A 21,001-nucleotide genomic window follows, 5' to 3' on the forward strand; every position below is an offset into this window, starting at 1 on the left:
AATTACGGTATTTCAATAAATTGGTTTCAGCACGATTTGTGTTAACCATCTCATAACATGATACAACTTCATATTGCGTAGAATGGGAATAAGAATTGAATTCAAACACATTTCTTGTTATACTACAAATATTACAACAATGATGGGGTTTTAGTGCTTTTAACATTCTTAAGAAAATACCGACAATGCTATTAGCTCACAACGTGCAACCGCCACAACTGAAATAAACTGAAAAGCATTATCATAAATAACAGGTGTGAAGTAGATACATTCTTAAGCTAATTAGCATAAACAATTTAATATTAGGTTTTCGATTATTTTGCAGTAAGTATACCGTTAATATCATAATTATAATGTATAAATCAAAGGCTCACCAAAACCAAACAAGCAATGTATTTTTTTTAAAACTTAGATATTAAAGCAAAGCATAAACATTGACCTACTAATGTTAGTTCCCGCCACCACACAAGCATTGCAGCTGACGGGGCAATGCATGCGCATCCATCCCATAGTACTCTCGCAGTAACCACTCTCTGCCCATTGTCTGCAGTATTGATGACGATCGTTGCACTCTATGGAGGGAATTTTCTTATTTAATTTAATTAATTAAATTAAATAATTATTTAATATATATTTTATATATATTATTATTATTATTAATATTATTTTATATTTTTATATATATTTTATTATTTAATTATTTTTTTATTTAATTTTTTTATTTAGGAAAATTTGGTATACAAATGACTACCGTTAACTATTAACTTAATATAGACATACAACGAAGAAAAAATAAATAAAATGCAAACAAGACAGTAGGGTTTAACTATGTAATTCATGGTGTTAGGTAAATCATGGAGGTATAAATTATATTGATAGTACATGGATAAATTATTCAATAGCTCTTAGAAGTTGTCTTAAATTTTAACCCAATATCTTCATTCTATCTTGCTGAAATAAAACATCCAGAGCTCTTTATCCTCTGATTGACTGAGGCAACCGCTTAATATGAAGCTATTTTTGTTTGTGATGAAGGAAGACCTGATTCAAACACACAAACACACCTTAGAAATGAAAAAAAAAATTGCCAAGCACAGTATTGCTGTAGCAGAATTGACACGGCATCATGAATAAAACCATTTTAATTCAAAATGATACATGTGCCAAGTTTTATAATAATTATCAGAATTAATAAAATCATAAAAAAGTGCTAAGTATTAAATATTTAATACGTATTTTTTTAGAGACTTATTTAAAATATATCTTCTGCAATAATATAGATAAATGTTTGCACAAAATATACAGCTCTCATATAATATTCACAGAATTGTTTGTCATAACACAGACGTGTGAATATAAGAAAACATAAATTAAAACATAATATATTTTCTTGATAAATCAATTTCTGTTAAATTTCGAAAACATAATCCAGAGTCCCCAAAATATACATCTAGTAACCTCAGCCATTGAGTGTTCCTGAAAACCTGTCTTTAGTGACTTCTGATTGAATAAACTGACCCATTGACTGTCATCGCTCCCACGGAGACGCACCAAACAGGAAACATAGAGAGAATGCTATTTTAAGATTAGCAATGGTGCTCCTATATCTAAATCTAATAATAGGTAGCTTCCTTGTAATTTACAGTACATTACTGGGTATGAAAAAAAATGTGCAAAGATAACAGAAACCACATGTTCAGTTTATCTCTACTTCATAACATCGACCCTGTCACTACCTCATGGATAGATTCATAAGTAGGGGTTATAAAACCTTTAGAGATTTCATGGTTTTTAAATGCAATTTAAGATTGCTTTCACACATTCCCTTTGCAATGAGTCAACAAGTTATTTGAGTTTGGCTGTTAATGTAGATAAATTTTGATAAATATGAAAAAGGAAAGGATATGGAAGGAGAATACATCTTTTGGGGTGTTCAAGCACCTATCACTTGGTGCCAATGCAAAACAGTCGGGAGAATGGAACTAATCCATATGTTTGAATCTGAGTCTAATGTTAATCTGCACCTCAACACAATTTCATTTTTAAATTTGCTGTAATGCAATATCCATAACACAATTTAGCAATAATTAGATTACTTCATTAAAATACGTGTTTGCATGATACCTCCACGCACATGTTGACACATACCATTATTGTATAACACTCATGTTGGTCTATATATGCTATTAGAATTCCATGGATATTTTTATAGTCACATACCCCCATCCCCACCTTCAGATACTTAAAGTTATGATCATGCTCCCTGTATTCTTCAATTGTACAGCACATTTTCCTTTCCTCCTCATTTTCCCTCCTTATTTATAAGTATGCAAATCTATATATACGGGCTAAATGACTGATTAAATTTCACATCAAAGACGGTTTGTTATAATCTACCGTTAATTCTTTGAAAATACATTCCATTCCCCAATAATAAAACATGCAGAATTAAATGGAGCATAACATTTTAAATAATGCAAGCTCTGTCATAATATTATCAGCTTGAAGGCTTGCTGTTAAGGAAACAGAATAAACGTGAACATTCTTTAAGCCTGAGCCTCAGGGCCTTGGGAGGTGACCTACTGTAAGTCACTTGCAAATAGGGCCCCAAAAGCCAAAAGTAACAAACAAATTAATTATATAATATAGACATCTTAAGAGGGGCATGTTATATGTTTCCCCTTAACTATACATAAACAACCCTGTCAACGCTTACCAAATATATTTTACTTTGTTAATTCTTTTAGTAACATAATAATTAGGCCTATAGTTAAGACCTTGGATGCTGTAATACTTTTCTTGCACCCTTAATGTATCTTTAAATAGCTTAAAAGCGTATCATTTTAGTCACCAGATGTAGATACATTTTTTGATACATTTTATTTTATAATTTTTAATCGAATTTTTATTGTAAATATTTTTGGTGTTTTTTGGTGTTATGTTGGGACTTCTGGCTCACTGAGTCATATATGCAATTGCCTCTTTAATAGTCCCATGGCCTTTGTGTCAAATAAATGAATGAAATGAAATGAAGATAATAATACAAAAAAAAAACAAAAAAGAAAACCGCCATGTCTCGGTGAGACAGATTGTAGCCTCACAACACTAGATGTAATGCTGTAATTTGATTGTTTGACTAACCTAATGGGAAAGCATCTTCTTTGCATACCAGGCAACTTGCAGCACATGTCTTCTTCATATACTCTTTGTTTATGACACAATTACCATCCTTGGCCCATTCCGGACATCGACTGTGAGCGTCTTCACAAGCTGTCGAAAAAAAAATATAAAGAATTACAATATATTACGCTTGATATAATAATAAATCTTTATGTCGTCAATATCAGTATAAGATTATTCACCTGTCAGTTACAGGATGGAAATGATACATATACAGATAAACTTTATTTCATCGTTTTCGGAAATTAATATGGTCGACAAGATGTTTCTTGTTCTTAAAGACATGATACAACTATTTTTTATATTTAATTATATTAAATTTTAATTTTAATAATTCTATAATTCTATAATGTGAGTGCCTGTCTGGAGATTTTCGTTAAAGTCCTGGAAATAAAAGAATCTCGATAGCGGTTAGTGTGAGCCCTTGCCGACTGCATTCTACCGCTCCGTTCAGTAAAACTAGCGACAATTACAGAGTGGAGAAGATAAGAAGGATCTTTTAAAATCCTGTCAAACTTTAATGCCACCCTGTCACTGTAGTCAGAGCCCACCGACGGCACACACTGGCCCAATATTCGTTCCGATTGTTAACGATGCGGTTAAGCCTGTCTATATCTCCCCGTAATATTTCCTATTTCCCAGCACACTAGACAATAGCTCAAGGCCCAAAAATTATAGAATTATAGAAAGTGACTAATATATCTTTAACAGAATGTTAACATTTTCAATAAGTATAAAATGATGAATATTATTGAAAATGATAAAGTGACTTCAAATATATTTTGATAGCCGACTTTTTCATGTTTTAAAATACCCATAATTAATATGGTAGTTAAGATTAATAAACCTATACAACTTTTGTTTAAAGTTTATTTCCATGATTTCATTGCTTATTTCTGAAAAGCTGTCTTCCTATTGATAGCACAACTTTATATGATTAAGTTTATTTCGATGAAGTTTCATTTTAGGAAAAAATTAAAATAAGCCTCATTGAACCATAAGTGTTACAGCTTCCATGTTCTGTAGATTCCATAAATAAAATGGAATCAAAATTACTGCCATGTGGAAGTGAAAGAGATAACATAACTCTTAAATCATTATCTCTTCTTTGACGTCAGACAAAACTCTTTCAAGAGAGCCCTTTGCTATAATAATATTAAATACTTTTCATACTGTTAACTATATGGTTCACCGGTAAGTCTGACGATAGTGTGAGAAGAACTCCGATAAAAGTGATACAACAACCCATCGTGATACAATATCTCGCACTTTATTTGTTCGAAGATTTTGGAAATATTGATTTACGAGGACTTGTATCATTCCTTTCGGAGTTTTTTTTTTCATACTGTCTTATTTCATACCGTTATGGGACAATTTAAATATCATGTCAATAAAATAATAGATGTAATTAATAATATGAACTTGCTAATGTTTTGTTAACACCATTTTCTGCCATAACCTAACCACTGCACTTTCACAGTGTTTCATCGTATTTGGAATTGTTGACTTATGTAAATCCTACCAACTGTTGGATCAGGTTTTCCACAGGTGTCGCAGCTAACAGGACAGTTGTTGTGCATCCAGCCTTGATTGTCTTTGCATTCACCTTGTTTAGCCCAAGTTGCACATTTCTTGTTTTTGTCTTTACAGCCTGTCAAAAACATTCAATATGTTGTAAGAAGAGCAAGAATATTCCATAACTGGATAGTTAAGGATCCTCAAATGCATATGAAATACTGTATTTGGAAAAATTAAATAATCATGAATTAATAGTTATCAGATTGATTGTCATTTAGTATACTTGACGTAAGACAAACAAAATGAAGAGATGATTATATCCGACTTGAATATATATGGAATTGTGTTTTTGGGTGATCCAATTATGAAATAGTAAACCTTTCTGCATAATTTCATCAAGCTTTCGCTAATTAACAAAACATCTTTTATATATGGTTTCATGAAACACTAGACAATTTCATGAAATGTCAGTACTATTTTGTAAACTGTATTTGGATCATCCAAAAGAAAACTACCCAGATATCAGCGTTCAAGTTAAATTTATTTAGGAATATTTGATTTTGAATTAAAAATACAGTAGATGCTCTGAGTGTGATCTAATCATCTAGGCTAACACTCACCTGAAAAAATCGATATACCATATATGTTTAATATATCGTAGCAAACAATATTGAAATGTATTTTTGTCTGACAGAAAATATATTGCCTTATTTCGATAAACATTTGAGAAATAAAAGTGTTTTTTGTGACATAGTGCAAAGAATGAGAAAAAAACAAGAAATGAAGTGAATCATTGTAATGTTTATCAACATTAAGTATTGTACATATTTAGAATTATCAACATGATGCAGTGTCAACATAATAATTTCCTGTTGAACTTGAACAATCAAAACTTTCACTAATTAGGCATAGTTGCTCATTCACCGCCAGAATGGAATCACCTCAAACGTATACATTCGTGATAACTGTGACTGAGTTTGCTACGGGTAACGTTAGTTTACACAAACATCTCTTCTCCTTATTTCGACCTTACATAGATTCATATAATTTTCCACATTCAAACAAAAACATATACAATCAATCATAACTTTATTTGAATGAGCATGCACTTGTTTGATAAAATGAACGAAAGTATTAATGCAAAATTATAAGTAATGATAAACATATGCAACATGACAAGCCATATAAAAAGCAACACTTCCACGTTTCCAATTGTCTATAATGCTCTAAGAGAAAAAGAGAAAATGATAAACATAAATGAACGTAAACATTATATTAATTTTAGATGAATGATTAAGATGTAATCAAAGCAAACGCAGCAAATTTCTATTGACATTAATGCACCATTACATTTTGTATGATCCATTAATCTGACGTCACTCACTATCACATTCTGGAAAAATGCAACCTTGGAAAGTAAGTAATTTTAGTAAACTAAAAAGAAATAAATCAGATGACGAAACTTCAGTCGATGAATTACTTTTCATTTCAGGGTAACGATCGTGTGTGAAATGTTAGCCTTTTGAATAGACTCCTATTACATTCAAACAAGGTAGTCTTTAGTTTTGATTTATACTTTTGTTGAGAGTTACTTCTAAATCAAAGGTAACAAATCACGCCAAGTCGTAATTCTTCTAAAATCCTGTACACTTTTTGGTTGCTAATTGCCATTATTCTCACTAAATTATCGAATTGTATTACATTGGTTACCGTACTATATCAAGTAACGTTTGTCTATAAACTTTGTTTAGGGCCACTAAACACTATTCTTGTATATGTATAGAAAGTCAATATAAAAATATTCAAGCGGTGTTTTAAATACATTGGTACTGACATTCCCAACACAAATCGCTGTCATGGAAAGGAAGACTACATGAAAACATGTGAACTTAATGTGTTATTAACAAATGCCTACATAATTTATATAATAATTAGGGATTTATTTTAGGATATTGTTGAACGTACGCTCTAAGCCTAGACAATACGCTTACGTTTGCCAAATTATTACCTTATGCAAATCCCATAAGATGTTACTTTGTGAAACAATCAATACTTTTGGCCTTGGGGAGAGGTGTATCAGGGCCCTGAACTAATTTGTTATCGTATTTATACAAAATGATGTCTGAAGTAAATTGTTGAATCATCATTCCTGAACATGTTAAAACTTCGCTACACTTACAAGTTAAAATTATATTAATTAAATATTCATTGTTCAATAAATGAAAATGAATGAAATGGATCATATATATTAATAATGATAAAGAATCAGTGACAGATCAAATGGTTCAAGCAACCATGCAAAGTTTGAATGAAATGCGACAAGTTTCCAGGCATCGAAGTGATTTCGCAAGCCGTTGATGCAAAAGGATTTAGTACGAAGTTCGGTTATTTCCTCGAGCGTGTTTTATTTACTTTAACAGCTTTTGTACTGATACCTTTTGCATTGATGACTTGTGTTTTGGCTGCAGTTTGATCGTCCTTGTGGTATTTGGACAGTAGGTTTCCAATCTCATTTTTTGACTTCTTTTTATTATCACTAGGCAGTGCAAAAGGGTTCTTGTTTTTGTCTACTGTACACTGCTTACAACTCAGTTTACAATACCCGTATATCCATCTATTTATACTGCATTCACCACTTTTTGCCCATCGTTGACAATTTGGATGATAATCCCTACATTCTGAAGACAAAGTCTTCGTTATATCGTGACGTCATCATTTTAGATATTTTAACTACGATACATAAATATATGTTATTCTGTGTGAATAGGAAACAACTGATACTAACAAATAATTATAGATACTGTACTTATAAAAATAACATTATGACATGTTATATAGGTGCATATACTAACTATATTAATGAAGACATTTAAACATGTACAGTAGTCATCTTTAGACCGTGGAAAAAGTTTAGCTAGTATTAAAGTTATAAACGTAAGACATACCGGTAGCTAAGTTCTATCATTTTAAATTAGCATAGGTCTCTTCAAGAGATTATTTAAAACATGTACAGAAGCTTGCAACTGATATAATTGACGGTCAGTGTAGCTAAATACAACAGAATAAGAAACTCAGATTAATATATCTTAATATATCTTATATATCTATAAAATTACATGGATTTGCTATATTAGAAATTTCAGATACATCTACTTCCATTTTTGTTTTGTATATAGTACATAGGCTTAGCTGTTAATCTACCAAACATGGTCTCCGATAGAAAGGTCCAAATTAGGTTTATCCATGCCTATATCATTAGCAACAACAATATTTGGTATTGTTTGGCCAGCTGGGGCAGCTTACATTGAAGTTATGTTAATTATACCCCGCTTCCTAATACGGTATAACGCATTTTTTATTATGCATATTTATGATAAATTCAGTTTTCATTATTATTCAGTATAATTACTTGGATTTTTGGGTACGGTATACAGTAATTACCAAAATATTAGATCATTTTCTTGAATGATTAAAAACACAAACTTTTTAATATACATCAGCGGACAAACTTGTTGCCACAACCCCACAATTCTGAGAAACTCTAAGATATGAAATATTTAAAATGGCACAGAAATAATAAGCTTTTTTAATATATTACAAGAAATGTCTTTATAATTATAGAGCTGAAAATAACTACACGACATGTTCACCATAACTTACTGCTACATGTCTGCAATGCAATAATAAACATAATGGCATACACTGTCTAGAAGGTTCAATGTATTGATGATTCATTCGGTTGTAACACATGTTTTATGTTTTTTTTTCTTTCCTTGGCAAGTGTATATTTTAAATTGACATTGAAATCTTTAAACAACATTCATTGACCCTAACAAAGTACAGTAACTGTATACTTAAGAATTAAATTAATAAATTCATTCGTGGCCAACATTCCTAAACTAAACGGTAATCTGTTTTGAAGTGGGGTGTTCTAGCTTATACCTTAGCTAGCTAACCTTAGATGTCTAATTAAATGATCGGATTTTGGTATGCGTAAGGGTGAGACTCCACATTACGTCATTCTCCTTACCATTCATCGATAACGTTTGAAGATGCCTATTACACCTACGACAGCTCTTGCGACAGTTAACGTGCATGTAAGCAGGACTGCGCGAACACTCGCCCAAAACTGCCCAATCAGCACATAGCGTATTGTTGTCATGGCAATCTAAGCGTAGAATAATATGTTTTGGAATGCAAACAAAAATTACTGACATTAAAATGATTTGTGAATTTTAAACATGTACACAAAAGGCCAAAAATGCATGCATTTCAAAGATATTTCACAAGATTTTATGAATGAAATAAAGAACTTTGTCTGTTCGTTCGCCCAATAGCTAAATTTGTTATTGTAATCTGTCCAGTATTAGTTGATGAATTGGGTTATACAGTACTTAAAACTATAGAAAACCAAAGCTTTGTTTAGCAGTACTTCAAATATAATAATAATAATAATAATAATAATAATAATAATAATAATAATACAAATAATAATAATAATAATAATAATAACAATAATAATAATAATAATAATAATAATAACAACAATAAATACTGTAGACCAAGAGCATTATGCCTATAAATAAACTTATTCTATAGTGATAGGACTCTGAAATACTTAAATGCAAATAATTATGAGATATGATTGATGGCTCTGTTAATCCGTTACTGTAAAATAAGAATGTGAATGAAAAATATATAAAAAATACGAGAAATACGATCATCTAAATGCAAAATTTAAATATACTGCAATTTCTATATAGGAGTGACAATGTAAATTGATAGTAATTGATAGTAATTTTTTTTAAAACATTGAAGTACTCAATGTTGAAGATATGGTTAAAAGAACTATTACTAAAATTATTCTATTTCTGACAAAATGTTTCCCGCCATCATTGATACATATTTTAATAAAGCAACAGTTTAAGTAATTGACAAAGTTATGAAAGACAGTCAAAGGGGAATCTGAAATATTTACCTCCAAAGCGAACTCCCTCTGGATTGATACAGAGCCCACAGCTCCGCTTACAGTTCTCGTGCATATAGGCTCTGTTCTTGTCGCACTCCCCGTTGGTGACCCACGCTCGACAGGATGGTGAGATATCCTTGCAAACTGCACACACGCATTTAGTGTGGGTAGGAGGCAATAACAATTGCAACATGGTTTGATAAACAATTTGATGAAATTATTTTTAATCTTTTTTAAAATCAAGAAACAAATCAATCTTCGTTAGAACGTCAGGTATGTTTTAAAAATCAATTTAATATTCTTAAGTAACAAAAATACATAAAATCCCCTGGAATAGGCTTGTTATTGCACATTATTCTATATACAATAGCATTAGATTTATGTTCATCAAAGAGTGTATACCTATTAGTGCAAGTTAATATGTTGATTCATTTAAGAGTCTAGTCTCGATGGAACTGACGCTTTTGAAAAGCCATATTTGGCGCCACGGGGCGGTGGTTCCATGTGAGTCCGATACGGATAGTGTTGATTGCGTTTGTGTTAAGGTGCGAGTGTGTTGTGCCATATTGATATTTGCTACTCTTACCACTGTCTGTGTCATGAGAGTAAGGGCAAGTATCACAACTAAACGGGCAAAACGTTCTCATCCAGTGTCTATTACGCTTACATTCACCCTGCATCGCCCAGGCTGGGCATTGCTGCTGGTCAGAGTCGAAACATTCTGTAAAAAAAAATACACCATTGATCTCACAACACACATTTGCTATGAAATACAGAATCACATAACAAATTATAACATAATTTGGAGTTTAAATCAGTTTATTTCTGATTCTGCAAACGTTCAGCCTTCGAAATTAATCATAACCGATCCAGGGCTTAGGTTACTTCTAAGAGGGGATGTAAAGATTAATTTGCCAAATCATATCCAAATTTTACTTTTTTTGCGATGTTTCCGTTTATCATACAAAGTAGAACCGAATTCCCTCAAGCTAGCATATACGTACTAATTTAGAACCAAAACGCAGCCGTTGATTAACGTCTCCTTTAAAAACCCCACCAGGGAGTTTCCCTCACCGGGTTGCACTTCATGTTATGTAAAGGCCTCTCGTGGTGCGTCATCGTAGGTTAGGATGTTTTGCTGTTAAATGATGCTAAGACTAAGTTATATTCGAGTTCAAACGTATTTCAAAATTTTCGAGCTCTGGGATTCACTTCGGTGATTACTGGTGCATTGCACCACCAGCATCTAAACCACCATCTAGCTGTAAATTGTAATGCGATATGAAATGTTCACCTATCGAATAATATCTATAAACTTGGGCAGAAAGATAATTAACTATAGGAAAGCTGTACTGTGAAGGTTCTGATGCACGGCTTGTAATTTTAGGATATTGGGTTCATTCATAAAGCTATTTCTGATTTCATTCAAGTATAATTTCATCAAGGTACCGTAATTGGCGAATTAAGAGCTGGTTAAGAAAGATTATACAGTTTTTAGTAATTTGTAGGTGTTTTTTTACCTTTAACCTTAAATTATGGAATACGGTATACCTTTGCCTAAACACATTACATAGACTCTTGCCCAAGTATATGATGATACAACTGGAAGTCTTACCTCCGCATTTGTACAAGTTATTGAGCCGGTAGATGTCCGTATCACTAAAATCAGTCACCCATCCGATGTCTTCATTATGGGGATAACGGGGCCCGATTGTGACCTTGCCGTTTTTAGAAAAGGCGTGCAATGGATAGTGCATGATCGATGAGTAATCATATGGGGTGCCTACCAAATTAACCGCATCGGCGCTGTACTTATGGAAGTTGCTTCTTTGGGCTATTAAAAAAGAAAAAAAAAATCCGATTTATACCTACTAAATATAGCCTCGAAATGTTTTACGTTGGAAAAGTTCTTTTACTTTAACATAGCGTGACATTCATCATCATAACTCTCATTTCCGAATAATCATGTTGTATAGGCCTACTTATGTTTTTTAGTATCGATACAGTAGTAGGTCGACGTTCACTAACAGTGGAACGGTTGGTAGCTTTTCATTTCTTAATCACTGCAGCTTCCTTTTTATTGTCTTTTTTTAGATTTTAGAGCCTTAAAGTAACCAAGGAGATACCTCCTTAAAGTAACATTGGAAGCTAATTATTCTTGTGTTGCTAAAAATCTATTGATCTTAAATTTGTTCATGAGAAGTGAACATCTCAGGCCTATACCCGTGGGGGAGGTGCGATGGTGCGTACGCACCTCCAAATCAGAAGAGGTCTGGACTTACATTTCTGAGACAAAAATGTACAGAACATAAAAAATGTTATTTTCGGTATAAAGATCGATGGGGATCTTTTAAACCTTGCTGGGATAAATTATATCACAGTTGGTACATTTTTCACACTCGCAGGAAATAATGGACACGGCCCTGTTCCTCCTCACAACTTGGCCCAAATAATCTGGGTATGTGGGTAGTATCAATGCCGTAAAAATCCTGGATGACCTTACTAACACTGCGTTAGGAATTGGACATTCCTGTCAGAATGCATAACCCATAGACCTTGCATTTAGTCATATGTTCAGTTGCTGTAATATTGTAATTCTTATTGTAGTTCTGTAGTTTATCCTTCGTGCTTTATTAGCTAACAAATAAAAGTAGCATTTAAAAAAAACGGCTTTAGTTGTTATTAGTTTTCGTTTAGTTGTTATTATTAGTGTTATGAATTTCTCAATTACATAGTTTGTTCGTGTCTGTCGCAATCTTTTCTAACAGCGGGAAATATAATAATAATTCATAGCTATAGTTTTAAATCTAAATGAACTCACGAAGTCTAACTTTCTTATCTGAATGTTGATATTTATGTGAAACTGACATTTTAAAGTCGCTGTTGTTATTGTTACTGTTCTCCAGCTCTATCATCTTAATTTTAAAAGATTATCTGACCAGTGGATGTGATATTTGTAAATTCTTTAAGTTCTACAATTATGTAATACATTACAATACAATTATACTTATACGTGAAAACATTAATGTAAAGTAAAGCACTTGAGTATGTACTGTGTACCATACAATATTGTTAATTGTTCATAGTGTACTTGACTCTTGACTGATGAAAAGCAAAACCACAAACTTCAAAAATAATTTTTCATTTTTTTTTCTTTGACATTTTGATTATGTATATCGGACTTTACCTTTTCACCTAATTGTTAAGAGTGCAACTACACTAATTAGCTAATTAGGCTAATTAGCCATTGCGCACAAACCGAAAAATAGTTTTTCGTCGTCACGAAGAGACACAAACTTTCAGTGGGTTATCAGAAGACGCGCGTGTGGCGTTGCTATCGTTGTGATCGGGTAGATGAGACCTGACTGGGGTAGGGCTACAGGAATAAGATTAAATTCCTTAATTTTCCTAGGCATAGTGGTACCCTTGCAGTATAACCTGGAATAGGACTATACACGTGCATGAAGTTTGGAATTATTAGTAAAAACATAATGGTTTTACCAGGATAAACCTAGTTTGTAGGCCTATATTGACTACAATAGTAAAATATAGGCAAAAATAAAGTTTGTGTCTGACAACGGAGCGCGTATAGCTAAATTGAGATTTTCGTTTTCAGGAAGAGACACAAACTTCGCTGTACGTGTAAACAATCTATGCTGGGTAAATTCATTTTCACGGACACAAACTTTTCACGCTAATTAACACGTTAATTAAAGTTAAGAAAAGAAAAATAAATTAAACACTTTAATCGTTTAATGCTTTATCTTTAATAATATGTAAAACACTATTCAAAATTTTGATATCTTGATAGTGAAATTTAAGGTTTGTGAAGTATTCCACTTCAAACGTGTTTTTGAGACAGAATCTAAACATCACATCTTTCATCTTACTTGAAATTCCTTCAAATGACAATCAGACATTGAAAAGCTCACAAGGGTGGTATTTTAGCTTCTGTTAATTGATGAAAAAATTATGTTCTTAATCAATTCAGTTATTGGATTTCATTGGTGTAGGTAAGCTTATTAGCTCAGCACTACAAGTAGCCAATATATATTTTTAGCACCAGCAGATCTAGAAAGCCTAGGTTAATTAACAAACACTGCAATTTAGTCTTCACTGTTCCCTGGTCTTTCACTGTGTAATTCATATTTTTATTAGCATTCCCAGGCCTAATGTATTTATATATTATATTTATAATTTGCTCTGAAGTCAGTTACATAGGCCTAAGTGTAGCAATTTCGAGAATTCCATTATGACAAAATATAGAAATCTTGAAATGTTAGGTATAGGCCGATAGATATAGCTATAGGTGTAGACTAGAGGTACTGAAAACTATCCTATTTGCTTTTATCATACTAAGATTGTATCAAGTTTCAAGTGTTTAATGCCATTTTCACACTGTTTCAGTTATCGCAAAGGAAGTTGCATAGAATGAGCAATGTATGTAGTTCCACGTTTCATGTTAATGTACTTTGCAGTATGACAAGAAAGTTCATGTTTAAAATAAAAATCTGGTGCAATTTAATCAGCAACAGAGGTACTGGAAACTATCCTACTTGCTTTAACATACTAAGATTGTATCTTATCAAGTGTTCAATGCCAATTTCATACTGTTTCAGTTATCGCAAAGGAAGTTGCATAGCGAGCAATGTATGTAGTTCCACGTTTTATGGTAATGTACTTTGCAGTATGACAAGAAAGTAATCACCACATGCTTTTTTAAGTGCGTTTAAATGAGACAGAATGTACATAGGGCAACATCGTACAGGATTGGACTTAACTTAAAGAATTTAACCAGAGAGTTAGATTATAGACACAGGTTTTATTTTAATATCTATGTAAGAAGGCGATGCTTAGGAAATGAAGTACCGTAAGGCCTGTAATGTTTAGGATATGTACAGTATGTAACCTGCCCAGTATATATGATGTTATTTCGCTGTAAACCAGATATCAGTAGATTATTTCCAGAAGATTAAACACGTTTAGAAACGTCTGTCCGACCATTTAACGTTTAATATCGTTCCTTCAATCCATAATCCCTGTATTTCAAATCAATGTTATTTTCGTATAACTCATCAATGTTCATCAAATTTGTTTAGTGTAATTAGAATTGTTCTATTATATAACATTATTTTAAATTGTACATATATTATACGGTATATATTATTTAATCATTTTGTATAAGCTAAATTGTATCATAATTTTGCTCTATGTATTAGAAACTGGGATTTAATTGTATCCTATTCAAGTATTCAAGTATATTTTATTCATCAAACTCGCAGTAAAAAACTGAATTACATTGATGTTAACATAATAAATACAATAAGATTCCAACGAACAATCAAACAGCCAGAAAACATAAACAATGCACATAAAATTAAAAAATACAGAATCACATTGAAAAAAAAAATGACATCACAATCAGTGCCAAAAATAGTATCTGTATCATACTAAATATAACATTGAAACTAAAGCTAAAAATATATAGGCGTAGCACCGCCACAATTTTCAATGCGAGTTATATTGGCTCTCCCGCAAGCTGACGTCATACAGGCGACGGTCAACGGGCGCATATTGATCGGGTATGCACTAAATCCAGCCAATAAAAATTGGCTGGATTTTTATCCATTTAAAATCAAAATTCGATGGCGAGCACATAAAGTTTACTTTTAAAATAATAGACATAGAGGTGGGCTCAACAATAAGTACGGTATAAGCTCGTGACACAGCTAGTTTAAATTGTGTGTGATAAAAGAGTTGTATGGTACTGTCAAAGTATACTGTACTACATGTCAATACACCGACAAAGGACGGCACTTAACAATATAACCCCCTATGTTGGGTCATTACTAACAAGGTGGAATTCCTTTCAATTTTCTGGATGAAATAATATTGAAAGTATTGTTGAACTTTAGGAATTAACTTATGCCTCGTGGGAGTATTGAAAGTGAGAACTTGTCAAATTAGATTAGGTCTAAAGTCAACGAGTTGGTATAGCATTTACATCATCAACACTGCTAAATGTACTGACTCAACAAAACAATCAAATAGATAAAAAAAAAATGGTATTCAAATTTGGATTATATCATTAATAATAAGAATTCTCTTTAATGTTGGTAAACGCCTTGATGCAGCTATTGAAACGTTGAAAAATAAAGTTGTCGAGTTATGCATTCTTAAGTATTTTTTTGTCAAATAGATTTTATGAATAACACAAAATTTAACTTTAAATTTTGATAAATTAGTGAATTCGGTCACTATTGTCTTCGTCGTAGTCGTTACCTTATATCATCATCATTATCATGTACATCATCATCCTTTCACCATCAGCATCGAAGATGGAGAAAGGAGAAGCGAAAGAATAACTTACATTCAACAACGTTTTCCCAGTAGATATTAACATAACCATCCCTGTCCGGTCTGGAGTGTTCATGTCGGAACCCCAAAGAATGCATTAATTCGTGGATGATTGTTCCTCCTTTCATATGACAGGCTAGGCCGAGTGATATGTATTGAACGCCACCTTGACGGCCGATCTGAGACCAGCACCTAAAGACAAGTTAAAAGTTTAAAAAAAAGTCCACAATTTTTTAACAAGTAATATAAGCTAAATGAGTATTTTAAAGGCGTTTTTCATGACTACCTAGCAGTTGCACAGGCGCTTAGTAGCTGCATGTTTACATCGTTTTAAACGACAGAGGCTGAAATGCTCCAAATAAGTGGGCTTTCAAATAAAACACCTACTTTCCCGAAGGCAATGGGTTTCCAGAGAAAAAAAACGAATGCTGTACAATTAATTTTGTGAGACACTGAAATGGATGGCTGAAAAAATATTTTGGAAAAGGCAATAGATACAGATTTCAATTTTACATCGTACTGGAAAAAGGTTGAGTAACACCAAATGAGGCAGATGTGCCCATTGATGATCTTCGGGTTTATGTATTCGAGAAGACTTAATTCCACCATAGGTCCTTGGGCTGTAGTTATTGACGCCCAACCACTCGGCCACTCGATAGTATGCTACTAGAAACTCTGATTTGAAGTTTAATAAAATTGCACGTTTAATAAGATATAACTTTGTCAGCAAAAGATTATGTCTCAAATATAATCAACATAGGCCTATATATTGATGACGCGCTCACAAAAATTAATTTTGTATCCTTGAAAGACTCCTTCAGGAACTTATCTATAATATGTAAATCCAGTGACGGATCCAGAAAGTGCTCAGAGACTCCACCCTCTCCCCACCCCACTTAGGGTTATATTGAGTAACAGTCGAACTGTCAATCTTTAAATTACTCAAATAAAACGACTTCCACACACTTATGGCTCCATTTGTTAAATTTGGGATCTTTACCTAATCGCTGTTCTCTATTTTTCATCCTTAAAAAATCGCAGTGTTTAGTACATTAACTGTGCACAAATTGAATAATGTCCTAAGAAAATATTTGCTATAGCAATTTCACTACAATAAGTGGCAGGCATAGCGATTTTGAGTGCATCGCCAGAGATGTCTGGAGTTCCCCACGAGAACTCTTCGATATAAGCGGTTTAATTGGAGAAATAGTATTTCGCTCTGTATTAAGCAAGCCACACTTTAACCCAGGATGCGTCGTGTCAAATTCAAGACATATTGTTGATAGATTTTGACTCTTTCATTTCGTAACGTGTTTTAAATAACTAGGTTATGTTCAATGGTTTATATCTATGACTGTAGAGGATTTGGATAGATATCAATCTATATGTCTCATGTCCTAGTGTCTTATTAAACATGATTTTATCAACTCGGTCCATAAGTGAGAGTGCATAATTATTGTAGACTAGAATTATAAAATAATATTAAATATAGGCTGAATATTCCTACTGTGCCAGGAAAAATAAAATTTTGTACGAAATCTGACAGTATGGTTTAATGCTGTGAATATTCAGTACTTCTGAAACACTTAAATAGAATACACATTTTATGGTGAACTTCTGTCACACACTCTTTTGACATAATTTTTGTGTGCATTCCATATGTAGGCCTAAGTAGATAAACGTCAATCGTATCGTCAATCAAGTTACTAGGCCTGTATGATCTGATGTTACAATATAATTGGGTTAACCTAAGATACAAACAAATATAGGCCTATAGATACTATGGTATTGACAAATTAAGTTATAAAACTCAATTTAGTGTTAGTTTAACCACACTCTACCGGCAATATTGTAGTAAGAAGAATTCGTAATTTACTGTAACCATTAACTTTTTGGAAAAACACTTTTATAGGAACCAGTAAAATTTTGCCGAGGCTCAGTGTTCTTTTTTTTTTTTTGCCGATTTTTTTTTTTTTTTTTTGCCGATTTCAGGCTCAAAATGTTCTTATTTTGTTCTTATTTTACACACTTTTCAAAGATAGAAAAATATTATTGTACAGCAGTATGTTACTGTACTGTATTACTGTGTAGGGGATATTGAGCGAGCCAAATGGCCGATCGGTTAAGGCAGGGGCACCGTGCTCAGCCAACAATATCGGCACAGTTGCGCGGCCGGCTCGCTCCTATAATTCTGGTGGTGGAACAAGTCTTCTCAAGGACTATAAACCGTAGGCCCAGTGTACACAAATGCTCATGTGCACTTTAAAGAACCCAGTACATCTTTCGAGATGAGTAGGGGTTACCCCGGTGTACTGGTTCACACGGCCCCTGTCGTGGACAGATGAAAGTGCGCCAGTTTAGTGGCTGCGGTAGACATAAAGTGACCCTCAGGGGAGGAGAAAGTTATTGAAAAGTGCAACATCTAGTCCCGAATTATTATTATTATTATTATTATTATTATTATTATTGTGTTATTGTTATTATTATTATTATTATTATTATTATTATTATTATTATTATTATTATTATTATTATTATTATTACATAGTCACACCTACTGCACCTAAGGTACAGATACGTTGTTGGTTTTTCTATTTTACAAAAAATAAAAAACTCATTTGACATTTTACCTTAGCCTCAATTTGTTCTTATGTTGTGTTTATTTTTTAAGCAATTTCAGCCTCGGTGTTCTTATAAAAAACAAAGTGTACCAATTTGACAAACATCGTAATTAAGATGTATAATTTTACTTGTTTGAAATAATTTCCAGTAGATCTCAACGAGATTAGGTATAAAATCAGTAAACCTATTAAAGTCTTTAATATTAAAAGGAACAATTTATAGGTGACCTTCTAGAAACTTTCAAGAAGACGAAGTGAAAGAAAATAGGATATATGTAAAGTGTAAAAAGCTAAGCCACTGGGGATTTACCAATAATATTGATCATTTCCGAAAATTTATTTTAGATGCAAGACATTTTGGAAGAATATGAATAGTAAAAGCATAAGTACAGGCCTGAAAGTGAACATTTCGACAACAAAATTTAGTACCCTATTCAGACTAGACTTTGCATTGCGATAGGTTGCGATGTAATCGGTGGTAAACAGTTGTAATCCAAATTGTTCGCAACCATTCGCAAACTTCGACAGCATTCAGACACCTTTACTTTGATACTTTATATCACTTGCAACGATATAGGTAGTCCTGTTTTGTTTTACCTCAGCCAATCAGTGCCTGTGGAATCCGTTGCGATCGGGTTCCGTGGTAATCAGGAGTAATAAAGATTGTAGCACCCAATCGCAATGGGTAACAATTGCGAAATCGATTACTTATCGACTATTATTGGTGTGCTTTCAGACACGATTACTTTGCGATTGGGTGCGATTGGGTGTCGTAATTGCTAAAACCGATCGCAATGCGATGCTAGTCGGAATGGGGTATAAGTTAGTATTTCCAAAACGTTAATGGTTAATTTACGGATTCCTTCACTACAATATTACAGGTAAATAAATCTAATTGAATTATTTAGCTCTATCAAGGAAAAGTAGCAAAATACGGTACTCGTAGATAGGCCTATATACAAAAAATATATATATGGCCAGATATACTGCATTGAATCAAAACAGAAAAAACCCCACTCTTTGTCGACATTATACTGCCAGTAAAAACTTACCGTATATCGCAGTAAAACTTGGACATTGATTAATAAATAGAAAGGAAAATCCAAACGACTTGAAGAACCATTGGCTGTACGGTGGCAGGTTACTTAGATTTAGGATAGACAGCAAAAACAAATGAGTAAATCAAGGTTCAAACAAAAGTGAATGGAGTGTTAATAATAATAGCAAAAAAAAAAACCCTAAATAAATATGGGCTGGGCACACTTGAGAGATATACTGGATGACAGATGTTCAGTTGGCAAAAAAGAAACGATACATGCATAATGCTAAAGATTTCACTTTCCCTATAGAAAAGACAGATCTTCTTGTGTATGACATGTAGCATCAAACTTAAAATAACTACTTAGTTTAAACAAAATTGAATTAAATTAATTCATACATTCATTTTTACTAAATAAATATCTAAGAGAGGCTTTAGCCCAGGCCTACTAAGAGGCTGATGATTATTATGGTGATGAAGATGACGACGACGATGATGATGATTGATGAAATATGATAATATACACATATCCATAGCTACTCACCCTATTTTTCTTGATATAAGAATGTAATCTTTTTCATTGGTTCTAGGCCTAAATTGAATACATGTTTTCTCATGGTACCTATCCATTGCAGCCAATATAAGTTTCCTTTCATCTAAAGCTGAAAGGGAACGCATAAAAGAACAAATTAAAGCAACAACAATGAACATACAGTAAAGTGTTACGTCACGATTTCACGTGATACTACTCCATTGCTATCGGGACACAAAAAGCGTTCAACCGACGCCATTTTCGCCACTGACAAACCATTGATCCCAATTTCTAACGTAATTATTAGGAAGTTGTGTCTTAATTTTTCCTTGTAAATTTTAATTGATGATTAAATGTGTGTTCGCTAACTAATATAATGCGAGCTTTTTGTGTTTTTAGAACATTTTGATTCCTATTCCAGAAAGCCTATTTTAAACCATTAAGCTAATGAAGTCATTCACGCGTAATGAACGGTAACCAACGTTCAGTTGGCGCCACCTGGTGTTGTGACGACACGACTGTGGTACTTGTTATGACGTTTTATTTTAACATTATAAAGTAGGCAATTCATGTATTTTATTCTATTGTTTGATGCAATTTCTTGGAACCTGCATCGCGAGTAGGAGGAACGCGTGGCAGATTGTACGATCCACTCGCTTCGCGTTCTCCTCGGATACGATGTGATTAGCAGAGGGTCGTGACGTTAAGCCTCACGTACAGAGGAGAGATTCTTTGGTCGGCGCGGTGCGTGCTCCGCTTTAATGATATCTAAACATCGAAGTGCA

General features: G+C 33.0%; 1 protein-coding gene across 5 annotated transcripts in view; it reads right to left on the minus strand.

The window, feature by feature from the left end:
- LOC117106863 (balbiani ring protein 3-like) overlaps positions 1 to 21,001 on the minus strand; it is a 68,667-nt gene that overhangs the window by 11,393 nt on the left and 36,273 nt on the right. For 2 of the 5 annotated variants that reach the window (XM_033248351.1, XM_033248352.1), the window contains exons 6-15: positions 20,229 to 20,346; positions 16,038 to 16,216; positions 11,283 to 11,501; positions 10,254 to 10,388; positions 9,677 to 9,811; positions 8,729 to 8,866; positions 7,134 to 7,376; positions 4,703 to 4,831; positions 3,142 to 3,270; positions 444 to 572 (exon numbers count right to left, since the gene is read on the minus strand). In XM_033248351.1, coding sequence (XP_033104242.1) covers positions 444 to 572; positions 3,142 to 3,270; positions 4,703 to 4,831; positions 7,134 to 7,376; positions 8,729 to 8,866; positions 9,677 to 9,811; positions 10,254 to 10,388; positions 11,283 to 11,501; positions 16,038 to 16,216; positions 20,229 to 20,346 — 1,554 coding nt within the window. The remainder of the gene's footprint in view (positions 1 to 443; positions 573 to 3,141; positions 3,271 to 4,702; positions 4,832 to 7,133; positions 7,377 to 8,728; positions 8,867 to 9,676; positions 9,812 to 10,253; positions 10,389 to 11,282; positions 11,502 to 16,037; positions 16,217 to 20,228; positions 20,347 to 21,001) is intronic. The other 3 variants (XM_033248353.1, XM_033248354.1, XM_033248355.1) reach the window with 3 other exon arrangements.

Source organism: Anneissia japonica, unplaced genomic scaffold (genome assembly GCF_011630105.1).
Source record: "Anneissia japonica isolate Jap-2015-1 unplaced genomic scaffold, ASM1163010v1 scaffold1165_len1893470_cov193, whole genome shotgun sequence".
Lineage (NCBI taxonomy): Eukaryota > Metazoa > Echinodermata > Crinoidea > Comatulida > Comatulidae > Anneissia > Anneissia japonica.